General features: G+C 42.3%; 1 protein-coding gene across 1 annotated transcript in view; it reads left to right on the plus strand.

Moving 5' to 3' along the window:
• Window positions 1-23,903, plus strand: part of unm_sa1614 (un-named sa1614) — a 117,436-nt gene that overhangs the window by 83,721 nt on the left and 9,812 nt on the right. Inside the window, exons 23-26 of the mRNA XM_045705329.2 lie at window positions 13,742-13,942; window positions 14,743-14,806; window positions 22,875-22,936; window positions 23,184-23,359. Coding sequence (XP_045561285.1) covers window positions 13,742-13,942; window positions 14,743-14,806; window positions 22,875-22,936; window positions 23,184-23,359 — 503 coding nt within the window. The remainder of the gene's footprint in view (window positions 1-13,741; window positions 13,943-14,742; window positions 14,807-22,874; window positions 22,937-23,183; window positions 23,360-23,903) is intronic.

Below are 23,903 nucleotides of genomic sequence, written 5' to 3' on the forward strand. Positions count from 1 at the left end.
GTACAAGTGTTCAATACAAGTAAAACCAAGCTCATGCTGTTCTCTAGGTCACAAAATGTTGACCCTGAGGACCTGCATATTTGCCCTACAAATGGAGCCCAGATTGAGCTTGTTTCTCAATATAAGTACCTGGGTGTCTGGATTGATGACAAATTGTCCTTCGTAATGCATATAGAAAATCTGACTAAGAAGCTAAGATCCAAGATTGTTTTTTTATTTCAAAATAAATCATGCCTCAGTATTGAAAATAGGAGAAAGATTGTTCAAACAACGCTTCTCCCTGTATTGGACTTTGTTGATATTGTTTACATGCATGCGGCAAACCTCTGTTTTGAAACCCATGGACGCAGTCCTCCATTCCGCAATACGTTTTATCACAGGCGACAATTTTAGGACTCATTGTAATCTGTATACAAATGTGGGATGGACCTCTATGTAAGAAGAGAGCTGCATTCTCTTTTATTTATTTACAAAGCAATCTTCCAGAAACTCCCTCTATGTAACTTCATTAATTAAGTTAAGATCATAAGTTACCAAACCTGTTCTCAGGAATGGATAACACTAGAGATCCCTCCAGTCTCACTGCAGTTAGATGTGCTGGTGCCACTAAGGCAGTTTAAATTATTGATTGAGGACCTCTATGTAGTTGAATGGGATTGCTTTTATTAAATATGTTTATTTTGGTTTCATGTGTGCTGAATGTTATTGTTTTATATACATGTATGTTATATTATTTCCATTTTATTGTAATGTATACAGGGCTCTCTTAGAAATTTGATTTTAATCTCAATCTGACTCCCAGTTTAAAGGTTAAATAAAATAGAAATGACAACACTATCTTTACTACTCCCACCATGATCAATTTGTATTTGTCACATACACGTTTAGCAGATGTTATTTTGGGTGTAGCAAAATGCTTGTTTCTAGCTCCAACAGTGCAGTAATATCTAACAATACACACAACCTAAATGTAAAATAAGGGAATTAAGGAATATATATATATATTAGGATGAGCAATGTCGGAGTGGCATATACTAAATACAGTAGAATAGAGTATATACATATGCGATGAGTAAAGCACAAATATGTAAACATTATTAAAGTGGGCAGTGATTTCAAGCCTATGTATATGGGGCAGCAGCCTCTAAGGTGCAGGGTTACGTAACCGGGTGGAAGCAGCCTAGTGATGGCTATTTAGCAGTCTGATGGCCTTGAGATAGAAGCTGTTTTTCAGTCTCTGTCCCAGCTTTGATGCACCTGTACTGACCTCTGGATTATAGCGGGGTGAACAGGCAGTGGCTCAGGTGGTGGTTGTCCTTGATGATCTTTTTGGCCTTCCTGTGACATTGGGAGCTGTAGGTGTCCTGGAGGGCAGGTAGTTTGCCCCCGATAATGCGTTGGACAGACCGTACCACCCTCTGGAGAGCCTTGCGGTTGCGGGCGGTGCAGTTGCCGTACCAGGCGGTGATACAGCCCGACAGGATGCTCACAGTTGTGCATCTGTAAATATTTGAGGGTCTTAGGGGCCAAGCTGAATTTCTTCAGCCTTCGGAGGTTGAAGAGGCGCTGTTGCGTCTTCTTCACCACACTGTCTTTGTGGGTGGACCATTTCAGATAGTCAGTGATGTGTATGCTGAGGAACTTTAGCTTTCCATATGCTCCACTGCGGTCCTGTCTATGTGGACAGGGGTGTGTGCTCACTCTGCTGTTTCCTGATGTCCACCATCGGCTCCTTTGTTTTGTTGATGTTGAGTGAGAGGTTATTTTTCTGGCACCACTCTCCCAGGGCCCTCACTTTCTCCCTGTAGGCTGTCTCATCATTGTTGGAAATCAGGCCTGCTACTGTTGTCGTCTACAAACTTGATGATTGAGTTGGAGGCGTGAGTGGCCACGCAGTCATGGGTGAACAGGGAGTACAGGAGGGGGCTGAGCACCCACCCTTATGGGGCCCCTGTGTTAAGGATCAGTGAAGTGAAGGTGTTGTTTCCTACCTTCACCACCTCGGGGTGCTCGTCAGGAAGTCCAGGACCCAGTTGCACAGCACGGGGTTCAGACTGAGGGCTCCGAGCTTAATGTTGAGCTTGGAGGGTATTATGGTGTTGAATGCTGAGCTATAGTCAATGAACAGCATTCTTACATAGGTATTTCTCTTGTCCAGATGGGATAGGGCAGTGTGCAGTGCGATGGCAATTGCATCGTCTGTGGATCTATTGGGGCGGTAAGCAAATTGAAGTGGGTCTAGGGTGTCAGGTAAGGTAGAGGTGATATGATCCTTAACTAGCCTCTCAATGCAATTAATGATGACTGAAGTGAGTGATAGTCATTTAGTTCAGTTATCTTTGCTTTCTTGGGTGCAGGAACAATGGTGGACATCTTGAAGCAAGTGGGGAGAGATTGAATATGTCCGTAAACTGTCTGGGCCGGCAGCCTTGCGAGGGTTAACCTGTTAGGGCTAGGGGGCAGTATTGACACGGCCGGATAAAAAATGTACCCGATTTAATCTGGTTACTACTCCTGCCCAGTAACTAGAATATGCATATAATTATTGGCTTTGGATAGAAAACACCCTAAAGTTTCTAAAACTGTTTGAATGGTGTCTGTGAGTATAACAGAACTCATATGGCAGGCAAAAACCTGAGAAGATTCTGTACAGGAAGTGGCCTGTCTGACAAGTTGTTGTTCATCTTGGCTCTTTTTATTGAAGACTGAGGATCTTTGCTGTAACGTGACACTTCCTACGGCTCCCATAGGCTCTCAGAGCCCCCACCTAGCCCATAGAGGTTAACATGCTTAAATGTCGTACTCATGTCGGCCACTGAGAAGGAGAGCCCACAGTCCTTGGTAGCAGGCCACGTTGGGGGCACTGTGTTATCCTCAAAGCGGGCGAAGAAGGTGTTTAGCTTGTCCTGAAGCAAGACGTTTTTGTCTGCGACGTGGCTGGTTTTCCCTTTGTAGTCCGTGATTGTCTGTTGACCTTGCCACATACGTCTCGTGTCTGAGCCGTTGAATTGCGACTCCACTTTGTCTCTATACTGACATTTTGCATGTTTAGTTGCCTTACGGCGGGAATAACAAGTGTTTGTATTCGGCCATATTCCCAGTCACCTTGCCACAGTTAAATGCAGTGGTTTGCGCTTTCAGTTTTGTGCTAATGCTGACATCTATCCACGGTTTCTGATCTGGGTATGTGTGACTTTCTGATCTGGGTATGTGTGACAGTTTCTGATCTGGGTATGTGTGACGGTTTCTGGATCTGGGTATGTGTGACGGTTTCTGGATCTGGGTATGTGTGACGGTTTCTGGATCTGGGTATGTGTGACGGTTTCTGGATCTGGGTATGTGTGACGGTTTCTGGATCTGGGTATGTGTGACGGTTTCTGGATCTGGGTATGTGTGACAGTTTCTGGATCTGGGTATGTGTGACGGTTTCTGGATCTGGGTATGTGTGACGGTTTCTGGATCTGGGTATGTGTGACGGTTTCTGGATCTGGGTATGTGTGACGGTTTCTGGATCTGGGTATGTGTGACGTTCAGTTTACTTCATAGTAGTCTCTATATTGTGCAGTTAGCAGTCCTTCCTCTCCTACAAGCTATCCCCTGTATCACTATACACAGAGGAGTGGTATTGTTCCCCAGAAACTCTCTAATACCACTTTCCTTAATTTATGAGCCATGCAGATCTCCACCCCAGTCACATTCCATTCTGCTTTCCCAATAACGTTAACGCCTTGGTTTTTGGGACTCCATAGAATACACTGATGTCGGTCCTGCCAGACTCTGCAACTAACACCCTTATGCAAACAGTCTCAAACACATGCCCTGTATGTACTTATCCCCGAACTCTAAATACATTTGCACATAAATCATTCCATCTAACCCATATCACGTTAGTCACTACTGCTAGTCCACTTATATAGTTATAAACATACTAGAACATGCTCAAGTCAATTAGTCAATATCCAACAATCCCTCATCTGGAACAGTGATCACGCACATGTTCCACAACACCTAGAAAACATATTGACTTGAACAGGGAAGAGTGAAAATGCATGTTTAGTAATTTCACACCAACCTTGATTCAAATGAGGTTGGGGACAAGAACCATGCATCCGTTCTGTTCTATGCCAATGGGATGTTAGTCTCCATGCCAGTGTCCTTCATCCTCCTCAGGTGTCAAAGCAAGACACAGACTGAGCTTCATACTTAATTAATTGTACTGTATCATCCAGCATGCCATATATATTGATGCGCTTTAATGTTAGGATTTTGATGACATGGTAAAACGAAACCCCTACTATCAATGTCCCATCATGGTTAGCCCGAGCTATCATCTAGTGGGTTCTCTAATAACCTCCCTCTCGGAGGACACGACAAGATAAGGTTTCCCTAGACTGAATAGATTTGAGCAGTGCACCCTCCCCTCACTTTGTGCTCTCCTCACAGCTTAGGGGAAGTGCTCTCTCTCTCATTCTCTCCTTTCCGAATCATAATTAAAACAATTGGTAAATTATCCAACCCAAATTTAGAATGACAGTCACGTTGAGTGCGTCACGTTGAGACTATCACTCGAATTCGAGACCCTCAACTGAGCACACACCGACAGGGTTAGAATGTACATTTACAAAGAGGGGACTATATATGGTCGGTATGTACTACTTATATTACCAGGATAAACTTTTGTCATTAACCTGTCTGGGATAGGGGGCAGTATTTTCATGGCCGGATAAAAAACGTACCCGATTTAATCTGGTTACTACTCTTGCCCAGAAACTAGAATATACATATAATTAGTAGATTTGTATAGAAAACACTAAAGTTCCTCAAACTGTTTGAATGGTGTCTGTGAGTATAACAGAACTCATATGGCAGGCAAAAACCTGAGAAGATTCCATGCAGGAAGTGGCCTGTCTGACAATTTGTAGTCCTTCTGTTGCATCTCTATCGAAATTACAGCATCTGTGCTGTTACGTGACACTTTCTAAGGCTTCCATTGGCTCTCTAAAGCCGCCAGAAAGTGGAATGACGCGTCTCCTGTCTCTGGGCAGATAACAGGAGCAGAGTTTGTAAGTGGTCTGCCTGGGGACAGTGGGACTGGAGATGCGCGTTCACGAGACCTCGGCATTTTTTTATTTTCCTCTTTCAATGAATACACCGTTGTCCGGTTGGAATATTATCACTATTTTACGAGAAAAATAGCATAAAAATTGATTTTAAACAGCGTTTGACATGCTTCGAAGTACGGTAATGGAATATTTGGAATTTTTTTGTCACGAAATGCGCTGGCGCGTCACCCTTCGGATTGTGACCTGAACGCATGAACAAAACGAAGCTATTTCAATATAGCTATATATTGTTTGGAACCAAAACAACATTTGTTGTTGAAGTAGAAGTCCTGGGAGTGCATTCTGATGAAGAACAGCAAAGGTAGTCCAATTTTTCTAATAGTAATTCTGAGTTTAGGTTGTCCCAAACTTGGTGGGTGTCAAATTAGCTAGCCTGTGATGGCCGAACTATCTACTCAGATTATTGCAAAATGTGCTTTCGCCGAAAAGCTATTTTAAAATCTGACACCGCGATTGCATAAAGGAGGTCTTCCCTTTGGCTCAGTTGGTAGAGTTGGTAGAGCATGGTGTTTGCAATGCCAGGGTTGTGGGTTCGATTCCCACGGGGGGCCAGTACAAAAAAAATAAGAGTGTCTGCTAAATGACTAAAATGTAAAAATGAGTTCTGTATCTATAATTCTTAAAATAATTTATGTATTTTGTGAACGTTTATCGTGAGTAATGTAGTAAATTCACCGGAAGTTTGCGGTGGGTATGCTAGTTCTGAACATCACATGCTAATGTAAAAAGCTGGTTTTTGACATAAATATGAACTTGATTGAACAAAACATGCATGTATTGTATAACATAATGTCCTAGGAGTGTCATCTGATGAAGATCATCAAAGGTTAGTGCTGCATTTAGCTGTGGTTTTGGTTTTTGTGACATATGCTTGCTTTGAAAATGGCTCTGTGATTATTTTTGGCAGGGTACTCTCCTGACATAATCTAATGTTTTGCTTTCGCTGTAAAGCCTTTTTGAAATCGGACAATGTGGTTAGATAATGAGAGTCTTGTCTTTAAAATGGTGTAAAATAGTAATATGTTTGAGAAATTGAAGTTATAGCATTTTAAAGGTATTTGTATTTCGCGCCACGCTCTACCATTGGATATTGGTGAGGCGTTCCGCTAGCGGAATGTCTGTCCATAAAAGGTTAAAGGGAGTGCTCCTAATCTCAGCTTGTTACCTGTATAAAAGACACCTGTCCACAGAAGCAATCAATCAATCAGATTCCAAACTCTCCACCATGGCCAAGACCAAAGAGCTCTCCAAGGATGTCAGGGACAAGATTGTAGACCTACACAAGGCTGGAATGGGCTACAAGACATTTACATTTAAGTCATTTAGCAGACGCTCTTATCCAGAGCGACTTACAAATTGCCATGAGCTTGTCACCTGGACCATCGCCAAACAGCTTGGTGAGAAGGTGACAACAGTTTCAACAGATTATTCGCAAATGGAAGAAACACAAAAGAACTGTCAATCTCCCTCGGCCTGGGGCTCCATGCAAGATCTCACATCGTGGAGTTGCAATGATCATGAGAACGGTGAGGAATCAGCCCAGAACTACACGGGAGGATCTTGTCAATGATCTCAAGGCAGCTGGGACCATAGTCACCAAGAAAACAATTGGTAACACACTACGCCGTGAAGGACTGAAATACAGGCCCGTCTGAAGTTTGCCAATGAACATCTGAGTGACTCAGAGGACAACTGGTGAAAGTGTTGTGGTCAGATGAGACCAAAATGGAGCTCTTTGGCATCAACTCAACTCGCCATGTTTGGAGGAGGAGGAATGCTGCCTATGACCCCAAGAACACCATCCCCACCGTCAATCATGGAGGTGGAAACATTATGCTTTGGGGGTGTCTTTCTGCTAAGGGGACAGGACAACTTCACCACATCAAAGGGACGATGGACGGGGCCATGTACCGTCAAATCTTGTGTGAGAACCTCCTTGTCTCAACCAGGGCTTTGAAAATGGGTCGTGGATGAGCATTCCAGCATGACAATGACCCAAAACACATGGCCAAGGCAACAAAGGAGTGGCTCAAGAAGAACCACATTTAGGTCCTGGAGTGGCCTAGCCAGTCTCCAGACCTTAATCCCATAGAAAATCTGTGGAGGGAGCTGAAGGTTCGAGTTGCCAAACATCAGCCTCGAAACCTTAACCTGTTGGGGCTAGGGGGCAGTATTTGCACGGCCGGATAAAAAACGTACCCGATTTAATCTGGTTACTACTCCTGCCCAGTAACTAGAATATGCATATAATTATTGGCTTTGGATAGAAAACACCCTAAAGTTTCTAAAACTGTTTGAATGGTGTCTGTGAGTATAACAGAACTCATTTGGCAGGCCAAAACCTGAGAAGATTCCTTACAGGAAGTGGCCTGTCTGACCATTTCTTGCCCTCCTTGATCATCTCTAACAAATACAGGGGATCTATGGCATGACGTGACACTTCTTACGGCTCCCATGGGCTCTCAGAAGGCGGGAAAAAGCTGAACGATGTAATTCCATCCCCAGGCTGAAACACATTAGCGCGTTTGGCAAGTGCTCTATCAGAGGGCCATTAGACTGAGGCTCGTGCATGAGGGGATAGCATGCTTTTACTTTCACTCTCTTTGTAATAAAAAACGATTTCCCGGTCGGAATATTATCGCTTTTTTACGAGAAAAATGGCATAAAAATTGATTTTAAACAGCGGTTGACATGCTTCAAAGTACGGTAGTGGAATATTTAGAAATGTTTTGTCACGAAATGCGCCATGCTCGTCACCCTTATTTACCCTTTCGGATAGTGTCTTGAACGCACGAACAAAACGCCGCTATATGGATATAACAATGGATTATTTGGGACCAAACCAACATTTGTTATTGAAGTAGAAGTCCTGGGAGTGCATTCTGACGAAGAACAGCAAAGGTAATAACATTTTTCTTATAGTAAATCTGACTTTGGTGAGTGCTAAACTTGCTGGGTGTCTAAATAGCTAGCCCTGTGATGCCGGGCTATCTACTTAGAATATTGCAAAATGTGCTTTCACCGAAAAGCTATTTTAAAATCGGACATATCGAGTGCATAGAGGAGTTCTGTATCTATAATTCTTAAAATAATTGTTATGTTTTTTGTGAACGTTTATTGTGAGTAATTTAGTAAATTCACCGGCAGTGTTCGGTCGGAATGCTAGTCACATGCTAATGTAAAAAGCTGGTTTTTGATACAAATATGAACTTGATTGAACAAAACATGCATGTATTGTATTGTATAACATAATGTCCTAGGGTTGTCATCTGATGAAGATCATCAAAGGTTAGTGCTGCATTTAGCTGTGGTTTGGGTTTATGTGACATTATATGCTAGCTTGAAAAATGGGTGTCTGATTATTTCTGGCTGGGTACTCTGCTGACATAATCTAATGTTTTGCTTTCGTTGTAAAGCCTTTTTGAAATCGGACAGTGTGGTTAGATTAACGAGAGTCTTGTCTTTAAAATGGTGTAAAATAGTCATATGTTTGAAAAATTGAAGTTTTTGCATTTTTGAGGTATTTGAATATCGCGCCACGGGATTACACTGGCTGTTGAGTAGGTGGGACGCAAGCGCCCCACCTAGCCCATAGAGGTTAATGACTTGGAGAAGATCTAACCTATTACGTTGGGCTATTTCCCTCCTGAATACGCTGAGCCCACAGTGCTTAAGTCTAACCTACTAGGGGGCTAAACCCTCCTGAACACCCAGTGCCTACTCTAACCTTCTGGTGGCTAATCCCTCCTAGGCCCGCAGTGCCTAATCTAACCGTCTGGTGGCTAAACCCCCCTAGGGGCCTCAACCCCTTGGTCTACCGATAGTATTTACAGTGGGCTTACTAAATAAACTCAGTCTTTTCTAGGTCCATATCCTATAATTGTTCAGCCTATGATTCACATCCCCCCCCAGGATGTCAGAATGAGTGGTAACAGGTGTAGGAACTGTGCCTACCTTGTTAAAAAAAAATTGTGCTGGCTCCTGCTCCACTGATTCGAACTCTCCAATTCGACTGTAAATCGTGGTGAACCCTGCTCGCAGCGCCAACTGTTAGGTTCTAAATAAACAGAGTAAAACTCACAGACGACTAATAAAGCTCAAACCAAGTTTATTCACCCACTGGGTCAAAAAGACAGACATGTTTACATGAGTACGTACAGTACCATTCAAAAGTTTGGACACACCTACTCATTCAAGGGGTTTTCTTATTTTTACTATTTTCTACTTTGTAGAATAATATTGAAGACATCAAAACTATGAAGTAACACGTGGAATCATGTAGTAACCATAAAAGTGTTAAACAAATCAAAATATATTTTATATTTGAGGATTATCAAAGTAGCCACCCTTGATGACAGCTTTGCACACTCTTGGCATTCTCTCAACCAGCTTCATGAGCTTGTCACCTGGAATGCATTTCAATTAACAGGTGTGCCTTGTTTAAAGTTAATTTGTGGAATTTCTTTCCTTATTAATGCGTTTGAGGCAATCAGTTGTGTTGTGACAAGTAGGGGTGGTATAAAGAAGATTGCCCTATTTGGTAAAATACCAAGCCCATATTATGTCAAGAACATCTCAAATAAGCAAAGAGAAATGACAGCCCATCATGACTTTAAGACATGAAGGTCAGTCAATCCGGAAAATTTCAATAACTTTTAAAGTTTATTCAGGTGCAGTCGCAAAACCCATCAAGAGCTATGATGAAACTGGGTCTCATGAGGACCACCACAGGAAAGGAAGACACAGAGATACCTCTGCTGCAGAGGATAAGTTCATTCGAGTTACTAGTGTATGTGAGTATAACAGAACTCATATGGCAGGCAAAAACCTGAGAAGATTCCATGCAGGAAGTGGAAATCTGATTTGTGGAATCACCTTCAACACTTTGCCTATGAAACACACCGTGAGTTAGGATTCATTTAGCACTTCCTAAGGCTTCCACTAGATGTTAACAGTCTTTACAAAGTGGTTGGAGTCTTCTCCGGTAAAAACTGACCGAACGAGAGGCCTGGAAAGTTGGTCATAGGGGGAGGGCCATTACTACTATGACGCGGGCACCCGTGGGTACCCTTTTGTTCCGAAACGTTTAGTAAGACAATGCAATCGTCCGCCTTGAATATTATTGAAGCTCTGATTGAAAAAGGCCCTAAAGATTTATGTTATACAACGTTTGACATGTTTGAACGAACATAAATGAAAAATGTTTGCACATTCGTGACGACAAGTCCCGCGCGCTTCAGTACATTTTGAGTAGCCTTCGGAACGCGCTAACAAGAAGGAGCTATTGGGACATAAATTATTAACTTTTTTGAACAAAACTACATTTGTTGTGGACCTGGGATTCCTGGAAGTGCCTTCTGATGAAGATAATCAAAGGTAAGGGAATATTTACAATAGTATATTTGATTTTAGATGGTTCCAAGATGGCGCTAACCTGTATCGCCTAGCCTATTTTTCTGAGGAAAGCACCTCGTTTATTGCAAAGTGTGATTTCCCAGTAAAGTTATTTTTAAATCTGGCAATGTGGTTGCATTCACGAGATGTTAATCTGTAATTCTTTGAATGACAATATTAAATTTTAACAATGTTTTCGAATAGTAATTTTGTAAATTGTAGCGCTGATTCACCGGAAGCATTTGAACGTCACGCGCCGATGTAAAATGCTGTTTTTATATATAAATATGAACTTTATCGAACAAAAAATGCATGTATTGTGTAACATGATGTCCTAGGAGTGTCATCTGATGAAGATTGTCAAAGGTTAGTGCTGCATTTAGCTGTGTTTTGGGTATTTGTGATGCATGCTAGTTGCTTTGAAAATGGCAGTGTGGTTATTTTTGGCAGGGTACTCTCCAAACATAATCTAATATTTTGCTTTTGCTGTAAAGCCTTTTTGAAATCGGACAACGTGGTTCGATTCAGGAGAGGTGTATCTATAAAATGGGGTAAAATAATCATATGTTTGAGAAATTGAAGTTATAGCATTTATGAGGTATTTGTATTTCGCGCAACGCGATTCTACTGGCTGTTGACTAGGGTGGGACGCAAACGTCCCAGGTTCCCAGACAGGTTAAGTGGTTCCTCTCGTAGGTGTAGACGAAACAGTTTCCAAGTTCTACAATTCTCAGGTAGAATGCCCTGCTTTTATTTCGTCACACTCACAACCATAAGCTATTTTCTGTAATTAGTGTGCCATTAACTTGTAAATAATTATATTTCTGTGAGTTCCCTTCGTCTCCACTGAGTTAGGTAAATCTGCTTTGTTTCTTTGCACCCCATGTATGGAATGATCTACAGAGTTCCCTGCAACTTGATGTTCTGGTACCGCTGGGTCAGTTCAAATTGTTGATTTAAAGACTTCTTTGCTGAAGAATGATTTGTAGATCCTTTTTTAGTATGATGTAATTGTAAATTGTATAAATCTGGGGTTCTTAAACTGTTTCAGCCTGGGACCCAAATGAGATATTCTGTGTTTTCCTGGGACCCAAGCTTAGGACAATATGCAACTATTCGTAAATATTTAACATTTCATTGCCCTTATGCCTAAAAAAATATAGACAAAAACAAATAACAATTAAATACATACCTGTCTAGGTTGGAACTGTTGCTGTTAAAATACAATAAATAATTTAATTCTGAACTGGAATGCTTTGATCACATCACACAGATGTACAACAGAACACACACACAGGCTTTTTGATCGTACAACCCTAAGTAACAGTACAGATAAATGAGCAGGCCTACTGTACATCTTACTATATAAATTATTGTTGATAGAAAGTCTAGGTTGGAACTGTTGCTGTTAAAATATTATTTTTATTCTGAATTGGAAAAAACTGATTGATCACATCACACAGATGTAGACCAGAGAACACACACATACATATAGTCCTAATGAGAGGTGCGTGGCTGGTTGAAGTTTTCTACAAGCATGTCTATTCTGGGCTCAGTTTTACACAGTGCAACACTGAGGTCATGCTCAGCATTGAGACTGTTTCTGTGCTTGAGAACCCTGACTTGCATAGGTGTATGTGGTGCCAAACTGGATCAGAACATCTACTGCTTTCTCAGTCAGGCAGGAGACTCGTTTCCTGCTGCAGATGAGCAACCCAGAACTGTGTGAGTGTTTGCATCAAAAAGTAGCTTGCTTCAATCAGGTTATTCCAGTTCAGAATCAAAATGATTACTTGTAACAGCAACAGTTCCAACCTAGACTTGTTTTAAACAATCATTTCTACAGTAAAATGTACAGTAGGCCTGATCACTTTTGATCTTCATCTGTACTTTTTCTTAGGGTTGCACTATCAGTAGCTAGTTAGCTTGCTTTGGCTAGCGTTAGCTATAAGCTGTGTAACGTTACAAGGCCAGGGGATTGTTTGAAAGACAAACTCACATCTACTACCATGAGAGATAGTACTCCCTTATTTCTGTATATCATCACCTGTTATAAAATGACAACGTTGACTTGCTAGTTGACTTGCTCTTCCACTTTCGATTTGTTTCCTGAAGCATTCTGCCCTGTTCTGAAAGAACTCCCTGGGTTTACCGTCATGTTGTGCCTGGATGTTTGATCAGGATGTGTCATTTTATTAATTTGATAGTTTTGAGACTCATTACTAAGCACTTCCCCACACAAAACACATTGTGGGCCCTCCTCATTATTTCTCAAAGTGTGTAAGAAAGAGACAAAAAGTAATCACTGTATTTGCATTTCATGACCATTGAGCTCAGTCAGAACTTGTGGCTAGCATGAGTCCATTTCATGACAGCGGTGCGAAGCACACCGGCATCTCCCTCTATCTCTCCCACTCACGCAGCTGCCAAACTGAGCAGGGACCGCTGCTAAGCAAAGAGCACACTGAACCGAGTTCACAGTTGCACTTGGCCAAATCAGTTCCAGTAACTAATGAAATAATTATACATTTACGTCGCGACCCACTATTGACAGGTCCGCGACGACCCATACTTTAAGAAACGCTGGTATAAATTGTGTATATGAAGGGCTTGCTTGGGAATAGAGGCATTGGTCTCATGGGACTCCCTGTGAAAATAAAACGCTAAAGATTTATCTCGACCTGGAGTGGGCAATAATTAAATAAATCCGGGTTTCAAAATTCAACGGAGGGTCGAACAAATACTTTTTTTGGGGCTGATTTGTTCATCAAATTCAATTTGTGTGCTGGAAAAATATTGTACGTATTATAGGTATATTATAATTTCTTCATACTTTCTATCTGGTTTTAGACGCTCAAGTGTAGCCTTTAAAAATAAATGTAATTGGCTTTATGGGCCTTACTTTGGCCACCCCTGATATAGACAGTTCACAAATGTGCTTTGTTGAAAGGCATCATTTAAAAACTCCTCATAGGAGATCAGACAATATTATTGACACAGTCACTGGGGCATAAAAAATGGGACACTATTTTATGTGATGTACTTTAGTCCTTTTAGCTCCTAGTGCAAAAAAAGTGCTTCAACAATCAAACTGTCTTGTGCAGTATTCTTCACTTCTATTCCAGATGGTTTCTGCATCAATCTGCTCTTCATCAGATCCTCTGTCTTTTATGGATTGCCAATGCAAAAACCATGTTATTATAGATGTAACTTGTGTTTTCCAGCTCCAAATGTCCCACCCCCTCCTCCCCCGGTTAGCCCACCAGTGGGCTGGGGTGATGTCATCATCCCCACCACCAGTAGCAGCAGTAGCAGCAAGAAGAGGACCCCCCCTCCGCCTTTGGTTATCCGCCACAAGCGCACCTACTCAGAGCCCACCCCCCAAGTGCCCCACAGCCCCCATTCCTCCAGACAGAGCCACGCAGGTACGTCACATCACAGCAGCACCTTTTGCTCTTCATTGTAATCAGAGGGCTAATATTAATACTATGCATGCCAGTCTCTTGGCTAAGAGTTTAGGAGAGACGGACTGCATCACTTCTTCTTGTTGAAAATCCCAAATTATTTGCATAGTCAATTTACATACAGCTCTGACACACACACTTATCCCACCAGACATGCCACCAGGAGTCTTTTCATAGTCCCCAAATCCAGAACAAATTCAAGAAAATGTACAGTATTATATCGAGCCCTTATTGCATGGAACTTCCTTCTCATATTGCTCAAATAAACAGCAAACCTGGTTTCAAAAAAATTATAAAGCAACACCTCGTGCACAACGCCTCTCTCCTATTTGACCTAGATAGTTTGTGTATGCATTTATATGTAGGCTACGTGTGCCTTTTTAAAAATGTATGTAGTTCTGTTCTTGTCTAATGATGTTCTGTATTATGTTTTGTGTGGACCCCAGGAAGAGTAGCTGCTGCTTTTGCAACAGTTAATGGGGATCCTAATAAAATACCAAAAAAACCTTCCGTCTTGTGTAAACAGTATGCTCACTTCTGAATGATAGGAAGTCTCTTTGGGTGTACGGTGCTAAAAAGCACATAATAATAGGGAAGAAACCTGCACTCACTGGTAATAGTCTTGTAAGATTTAATTTATTTTAGGCAGTATGTCCGTTGACCTCTTTTTTTTTTTTTTCATCTCTGGGGCAGGGAACTGTGGAGACAGGATGGTGGGCTCTGGCTTACTGTTAAATGTGATCTGTTAATCCTCTGTATAGATTATGGGGTACCATCAAATTCAACAGGCTACAGTGGTCCAGAGTCATCCTTTCAGAAGTGTGTGTGAGTATGCCAACTTCATTTAGATATTTTGTTCAGATATAGTCCAGGGGTGAAAGTAGATTTAATTTCTTCCCGGTACAGGACCTCCTATGTTTGAAGAACTTTTGGGGGCGTAATTATAGAATTCAGTGGCGGTCCGTGCCGTTTAAGAAGAGGGAGGATGATTGAGCATGGCCTTGTTTCTATTACATCATATTGGATGACTGTCATTCATATTCCATTCACCTAGTTCAATGTAACAGTGATAAGTGTAGGCTACTACATGATACTTGAATTTTACTCTTAAATGTAAGATTTTTGTAAACGCTAAGACTCTTCCTAGAGACTTGGTGCAATCGGGGGAGAAGAGCCTTGGCCAGGGAGGTAACCAAGAACTCGATGGTCACACTGAGTTCCTCTGTGGAGATGGGAGAACCTTCCAGAAGGATAACCATCTCTGCAGCACTCCACCAATCAGGCCTTTATGGTAGAGTGACCAGACAGAAGCCACTCCATAGTAAAAGGCGCATGACAGCCCGCTTGGAATTTGCCAAAAGGCACCTAAAGGACTCAGACCGTGAGAAACAAGATTCTCTGGTCTGACGAAACCAAGATTTAACTCTTTGGCCTGAATGCCAAGCGTCACACCCTATACTCATGAGGTTGCTACAACCTAGCCTATGAATGAAAGTTTATAACGTAGGTGCATACAGGTCGAGAGAAATTTGAGGTGACACATGGACAGACAGTGTTATTCCCCATTTAGTTCGGTTTGCTTCCGTTTAAGAATTTTTTTTTCAACATAATCGGCAGAATGAATACACCGTTGATCACGTGTAAACACAGTTCACTTTCATAGCAGCCACGTTGTATTCCTTCTCGCATCTATGCAGTCTCCGCTCACCTTCTCATGTGGACTTCAATAGACAACACATCAGCTGTATGTGACCAGGCAAAATAAACTTTCCAAGCCAAACCGCTACACACAGCCTACATTGTTGTCACCATATTAGCTAAAGTAACGTCATAGTCAGCATAGCTAATAGAACTAACGCGCTAGTAAATCCGCTACAATCATGCAGTAACGTTACAGTGTACAGTCGGTAAGCAGTTACGCTGGCTGGCCCCGGTGGCAATAAATTAGTAAAACCAAAAGCTTACCTTGACTTGGAAAAGTTCCAGTGTTTTGAGCAGGGTGTTTCAGTAGGCTAAACTAGCTATCTGCATTTGCTAGCTAAGTAAGTGAAACTGAAGGACAATCTCTTTCTCTTTTGCTTCTCCTTCATTTTGGAAGAAATTCAATTGTTCAAAACTGTCCAACTATTGTCTTTCTCTCTTTGAGTCAACTACTCACCCCATTTTATGCACTGCAGTGCTAGCTAGCTGTAGCGTATGCTTTCAGTACTAGATTCATTCTCTGATCCTTTGATTGGGTGGACAACATGTCAGTTCATGCTGCAAGAGCTCAGATAGGTTGGAGGACGTCCTCCGGAAGTTGTCATAAGTACTATGGAAGGAGGTGAGAACCATGAGGCTCATCGGTTTTGTATTGAAGTCAATGTACCCAGAGGAGGACTGAAGCTAGCTGTCCTCCGGCTACACCATGGTGATACCCTACAGAGTGCTGTTGAGGCTACTCTAGAACTTTGCAACATTGTTTTAATCAATTATTTGGTGACCTGTGAATGTATTTAGTATAGTTTGATCTAAAAAGGATAACTTTTTAAATGTAACATTTTTATAAAATTCACTGAGGAGAATGGTCTTCCCCTTTCTCCTCCTGAGCAGCCTCCACTGATAGAATTGCATATGGAATCCCTATTCATTTAATAGGATCTCTGTGGGCCTTATAGTATGATAAAAACAATGAATCAAGGTAAAATAAAAACATTTAACTTTTAAAATGTATTACCTTTTAAATATGGCATGAACACAACCAGCATGAAGTTCATCTGATTTGTCAAACAATCACTTCAAAAGACTCCTGTACGCCTGGCTACCTGCGCCCATTCGTCCACTCTAAAATAATTCTCGCACCTACACAGTGTACTATTCACCCGCCATTTGATGAATGGAAATCTGTTACAAAACATTAAAGTGTAATGAATTACATTTCGGTGATTTGTTATTCATTAGGCCTACACTTGCAACCTAAATTGATGCCTCCACTGCTGTCCGCACGCATCTCGGTCTCAGCCACTCATCTCATGTTTTTGCCAAATTTCACTGTTATCTTCAAACCACACTGCATTTTGGAGCATATACCATATGTTTTCAAGTCCATTTGTAAATGTTTCATGCGACTGTCATGCAGTGATGATAAATAATAGTATAATAGCCAACCGTTTTCTTGGCATCTTTGTTTTAATTATTGTGATAGGCTCATTGTTAACCAGTAGGCCATACCCTCACAATTTATTTTGTCGGTAATAAGTACCAGCTTACTTTTACCCCTGGGTAAGACTGACCTTGAACTGCCTGAAATTGGTTTGAATGGAGTTTCCAATTGAAAGTATATGAATTATGGGTGTTGCAGTACATGACACGGCAGTGATGTTGTCAATCACCAGATTTGGTATGTAGTTCAATCAAGTTTAAGGCTTAACTGAATGAACAGCAGAGACAAAATGCAATATGAAAGTTTATTAAAATAGTTTGGGGATTGGCCTCATCTCTGAGGGAATGTCCTCAGAGACAGATGCTTTGATGGCAGCTATTCCTATGTGGGGCATCTGGTATAAAAAAAAACGAAGGGAGAAAGGAGTTCCAATTACGGGTCTTAGCTGGTGGTGGTGGAAAGTTGGAGGGTTTTTGGTAGCTTATTTTTTAAAACTGCAAGTAAGAGAACATGGGTAAGTTTGACATATACAGTGCTTTTGGAAAATATTCAGACCCCTTGACTTTTTCCACATTTTGTTATGTTACAGCCTTAAAATTTATGAAATTGTTTTTTCCCTCATCAATCTACAATTTTTTTTTTTACATTTTTGCAATTGTAATGAAAATTAATAACAGAAATACCTTATTTACATAAGTATTCAGACCCTTTGCTATGAGACTCGAAATTGAGCTCAGGTGCATCCTGTTTCCATTGATCATCCTTGAGATGTTTCTACAACATGATTGAATTTACCTGTGGTAAAGACTAGCTCATGAAGCTGGTTGAGAGAAAGCCAAGAGTTTTAGCACTCCCGAGTGGCGCAGCGGTCTAAGGCACTGCATCTCAATCCTAGAGGCTACAGACCCTGGTTCGATTCCAGGCTGTATCACAACCTGCCGTGATTGGGAGTCCCATAGGGTGGCGCACAATTGGCCCAGCAACGTCCGGGTTAGGGTTTGGCTGGGGTAGGCCGTCATTGTAAATAACAATTTGTTCTTAACTGACTTGCCTAGTTAAATAAAGGTTAAATAAATAATGTGCAAAGCTGTCATCAAGGCAAAGGGTGGCTACTTTGAAGAATCTCAAATATAAAATATATTTTGATTTGTTTAACACTTTTTTGGTTACTACATGATTCCGTTCGTTATTTCATAGTTTTGATGTCTTTACTATTATTCTACAATGTAGAAAACAGTAAAAATAAAGTGTCCAAACTTTTGACTGGTACTGTACAGTCATGACCAAAAGTTTTGTGAATGACACAAATATTAATTTCCACAAAGTTTGCTGCTTCAGTGTCTTTAGTCTTTAGTATAATTACAAACATTTCATAAGTGTCAAAGGCTTTTATTGACAATTACATGAAGTTGATGCAAAGAGTCAATATTTGCAGTGTTGACCCTTCTTTTTCAAGACCTCTGCAATCTGCCCTGGCATGCTGTCAATTAACTTCTGGGCCACATCCTGACTGATGGCAGCCCATTCTTGCATAATCAATGCTTGGAGTTTGTCAGAATTTGTGGGTTTTTGTTTGTCCACCCGCCTCTTGAGGATTGACCACAAGTTCTCAATGGGATTAAGGTCTGCGGAGTTTCCTGGCCATGGACCCAAAATATCAATGTTTTGTTCCCGAGCCACTGAGTTATCACTTTTGCCTTATGGCAAGCTGCTCCATCATGCTGGAAAAGGCATTGTTCGTCACCAAACTGTTCCTGGATGGTTGGGAGAAGTTGCTCTCGGAGGATGTGTTGGTACCATTCTTTATTCATGGCTGTGTTCTTAGGCAAAATTGTGAGTGAGTCCACTCCCTTGGCTGAGATGCAACCCCACACATGAATGGTCTCAGGATGCTTTACTGTTGGCATGACACATGACTGATGGTAGCGCTCACCTTGTCTTCTCAGACAAGCTTTTTTCCAGATGCCCCAAACAATCGGAAAGGGGATTCATCAGAGAAAATGACTTTACCCCAGTCCTCAGCAGTCCCATCCCTGTACCCTTTGCAGAATATCAGTCTGTCCCTGATGTTTTTCCTGGAGAGAAGTGGCTTCTTTGCTGCCCTTCTTGACACCAGGCCATCCTCCAAAAGTCTTCGCCTCACTGTGGGTGCAGATGCACTCACACCTGCCTGCTGCCATTCCTGAGCAAGCTCTGTACTGGTGGTGCCCCGATTCCGCAGCTGAATCAACTTTAGGAGACGGTCCTGGCGCTTGCTGGACTTTCTTGGGCGCCCTGAAGCCTTCTTCACAACAATTGAACCTCTCTCCTTGAAGTTCTTGATGATCCGATAAATGGTTGATTTAGGTGCAATCTTACTGGCAGCAATATCCTTGCCTGTGAAGCCCTTTTTGTGCAAAGCAATGATGACGGCACGTGTCTCCTTGCAGGTAACCATGGCTGACAGAGGAAGAACAGTGATTCCAAGCACCAATCTTCTTTTGAAGCTTCCAGTCTATTATTCGAACTCAATCAGCCTGACAGAGTGATCTCCAGACGAGATAATCACTGACAGGATGTCAGCTGGTCCTTTCGTGGCAGGGCTGAAATGCAGTGGAAATGTTTTGGGGGATTCAGTTCATTTCCATGGCAAAGAGCGACTTTGCAATTAATTGCAATTCATCTGATCACTCTTCATGTCATTCTGGAGTATATGCAAATTGCCATCATACAAACTGAGGCAGCAGACTTTGTGAAAATGAATATTTGTTTCATTCTCAAAACTTTTGGCCACGACTGTACATATGATATGAGTGAAGCAGTATGTAAACATTATTAAAGTGTCTATTGTTCCGTTATTAAAGTGGCCAGTGATTCTAATTCTATATAGGGCAGCAGCCTCTAAGGTGCAGGGTTGCGTAACTGGGTGGAAGCCAGCTAGTGATGGCTATTTAACAGTTTGATTGCCTTGAGATAGAAGCTGTTTTCAGTCTTTGTACCAGCTTTGATGCACTTGTACTGACCTCGCCTTCTGGATGATAGCGGGGTGAACAGGCGGTGGCCCGGGTGATTGATGTCCTTGATGATCTTTTTGGCCTTCCTGTGACATTGGGTGCTGTAGGTGTCATGGGATTGCAGGTAGTTTGCCCCCTGGTGATGCGTTGGGCAGACCGCACCACCCTCTGGAGAGCCCTGCAGTTCCGGGCGATGCAGTTGCCGTACCAGGTGTTGATACAACCTGACAGGATGCTCTCAATTGTGAATCTGTAAAAGTTTCTGTGGGTTTTAGGGGCCAAGCCAAATTTCTTCAGCCTCCTGAGGTTGAAGAGGTGCTGCTGTACCTTCTTTAGCACACTGTGTGTGGGTGGACCATTTCAAATAGTCAGTGATGTGTATGCCAAGGAACTTGAAGCTTTCCATCTTCTCCACTGCGGTCCCGTTGATGTGGATAGGGGCGTGCTCCCTCTGCTGTTTCCTGAACTCCACGATCAGCTTCTTTGTTTTGTTGACTTTGAGTGAGAGGTTATTTTTCCTGGCACCACTCTCCCAGAGCCCTCACCTCCTCCCTGTAGGCTGTCTCGTCATTGATGGTAATCAGGCCTACTACTGTTGTCTGCAAACTTGATGATTGAGTTGGAGGCGTGAGTGGCCACGCAGTCATGGGTGAACAGGGAGTACAGGAGGGGGCTGAGCACACACCCTTGTGGGGCCCATGTGTTGAGGATCAGTGAAGTGGAGGTGTTGTTTCCTACCTTCACAGCCTGGGGGCGGCCCGTCAAGAAGTCCATGACCCAGTTGCACAGGGTGGGGTTCAGACCCAGGCCCCCGAGTTTAATGTTGAGCTTGGAGGGTACTATTGTGTTGAATGCTGAGCTATAGTCAGTGAACAGAATTCTTACATAGGTATTCCCCTTGTCCAGATGGAATAGGGCAGTGCGATGGCGATTGCATCGTCTGTGGCTCTATTGGGGTGGTATGCAAAAGTGGGTCTTGGGTGTCAGATAACGTTGAGGTGATATGATTAAAGTGAGTGCTACGGGGCAATAGTCATTTAGTTCAGTTACCTTTGCTCTCTTGGGTACAGGAACAATGGTGGACATCTTGAAGCAAGTGGGGGCAGCAGACTGGGATAGGGAGAGATTTAATATGTCCGTAAACACTCCAGCCAGCTGGTCTGCTCATGCTCTGAGGATGCGGATGGGGATGCTGTCTGGGCCGGCAGCCTTGCGAGGGGTAATACGCTTAAATGTCTTACTCATGTCGACCACGAAGAGGGAGAGCCCACAGTCCTTGGTAGCAGGTCGCGTTGGTGGCACTATGTTATTCTCAAAGCCGGTGAAGAAGGTGTTTAGCTTGTCTGGAAGCAAGATGTCGGTGTCTGCGACGTGGCTGGTTTTCCCTTTGTAGTCCATAATTGTCTGTAGACCCTCCACATACGTCTCGTGTCTGAGCCGTTGAATTGCGACTCAACTGTGTCTCTGTACTGACGTTTTGCCTGTTTTATTGCATTACGGTGGGAATAACTACACTGTTTGTATTCAGCCATATTCTTTGTCACCTTGCCATGATTAAATGCAGTGTTTTGCACTTTCAGTTTTGCACGAATGCTGACATTTATCCACGGTTTCTGGTTTGGGTAGGTTTTAAGTCACAGTGGGTACAACATCTCCTATAGACTTCCTGATGAACTATGTCACCTTATCCGTGTATTTGTCTATGTTATTCTCAGGCTACCCGGAACATATCCCAGTACGATTGACCAAAACACTCTTGAAGCATGGATTCCGATTGGTCAGACCAGCGTTGAATAGACCTTAGCACATGTACTTCCTGTTTGAGTTTCTGCCTATAGGAAGGGAGGAGAAAAATGGAGTCGTGATCAGATTTGCCAAAGGTAGGGTGGGGGAGGGCCTTGTAGGCATTTCAAAAAGGTGTGTAGCAGTGGTCCAATGTTTTTACAGAGCGAGTACTACAGTTAATGTGTTGGTAGATCTTCGGTAGCATTTTCCACAAATTTGCTTTGTTAAAATCCCAAGCTACAATAAATGTGGCCTTAGGATATGTGGTTTCCAGTTTGCATGAAGTCCAGTGTAGATCTTTGAGGGCCGTCGTGGTATCGGATTGAGGGGGAATATACACAGCTGTGACTGTGTATAGAGAATTCTCTTCGGAGGTAATACGGTCGGCATTTGATTGAGGTATTCTAGGTCTGGGGATCAAAAGGACTTCAGTTTCTGTATGTTATCACAATCACTCCATGAGTAGTTAATCATGAAACATACATACGCCTTTCTTCTTCCCGGAGGAGAGTTCTTTATTCCTGTAAGTGCCATGTACCGAGAACCCAGCTGGCTATATTGACTGTGACAGTATATCCTGAGAGAGCCATGTTTCCGTGGAACAGAGTATGTAACAATCCCTTGTGTCTCTGGAAGGAGATCCTCGCCCTGATCTCGTCTACTTTATTATCCAGAGACTGAAAACATTTGCGAGTAATATACTCGGAAGAGGTGGATGGTGTGCACACCTGAGTCGGACTAAAAGTCCACTCTGAATAAGTTCAATTCCCCTAGGGGTAGGAACAAAGGATCCAATTCGGGAAAGTCCTGGTCGTAATGCTGTATGAATTTAAATGGAGCAAGCCATTCAGACAAGCCTTACTGATTGAGCCATCGTAAACTACATTCAGTAACTGTCACCAGATACATCAATTTATTCTGTCATAACACTGTGCCAACTACTGTATACATTGTCTTTCCCCATTCATTTCAGCTCAGGGTCTCCAAAATACTCTGTGACTGCCCTCAACTCCCTATCTGAACTGCCAGAGAGAGGTAAACTATTCTATCTATATTTTACAGATTAAATCTATTTTACAGATTAAATCTATATCACACATATGAAAGCACATCCTTTTCAGGAGCAACATTGGGTAACACCTATTTCTTGAAGTGGTTGGTAGTTGTAAAACCACACATGATCATTCTCCATAGTATGCTCTCTACATAGAATTCAACCGACATTTCACAGACATAACGGGCGAGTGTCTTTATTGATCGCTCTCCCCTTTGTGCCCCCCAGGATTCCGCGCAGATGGAGAAAGCAAAAAGTCCCACTTTGTCTATCAGAGGCCTCAGCCCAGCAGCAGACACCCTCCTCTAAACTCCCCCATGGCCCCCTGCTCCATCAGCCTGCAGTCCAATGGGGCCTCCTCCCACCAAGGCGATCCCCCACACCCCATGCCCAGGAGAGCACTGGTGAGAGGGGGCAGACTGACTCTTTTCCTTACATTATTTTTGTGAGGGAGGACAACAATTCATTTTCATTAATCCCCTTGCGCCAAAGTTTAATTTTCATCATCAATTGTTTAATTTGGTTGGTATTTCCATTTAGTAGAGGTCAAGGCATAGCAGACTATATTTAAGTTAGAATTTTACTGTATACGTCCAAAGGCCAGCCATTTTTATTCTGTTTCGATAATGTGTTTTTTAGGCAAGCAGGCTTTGGATACTTGAAGTTGGCAATAGCTCTATCTGCTGGGATGCAAAGGCTCCGGCAAATATACTGCTCAAAAAAATAAAGGGAACACTTAAACAACACATCCTAGATATGAATGAAAGAAATAATCTTATTAAATACTTTTTTCTTTACATAGTTGAATGTGCTGACAACAAAATCACACAAAAATAATCAATGGAAATCCAATTTATCAACCCATGGAGGTCTGGATTTGGAGTCACACTCAAAATTAAAGTGGAAAACCACACTACAGGCTGATCCAACTTTGATGTAATGTCCTTA

Source organism: Salmo salar, chromosome 22 (assembly GCF_965601325.2).
Source record: "Salmo salar chromosome 22, fSalSal1, whole genome shotgun sequence".
In the NCBI taxonomy this organism is placed as follows: Eukaryota; Metazoa; Chordata; class Actinopteri; order Salmoniformes; family Salmonidae; genus Salmo; species Salmo salar.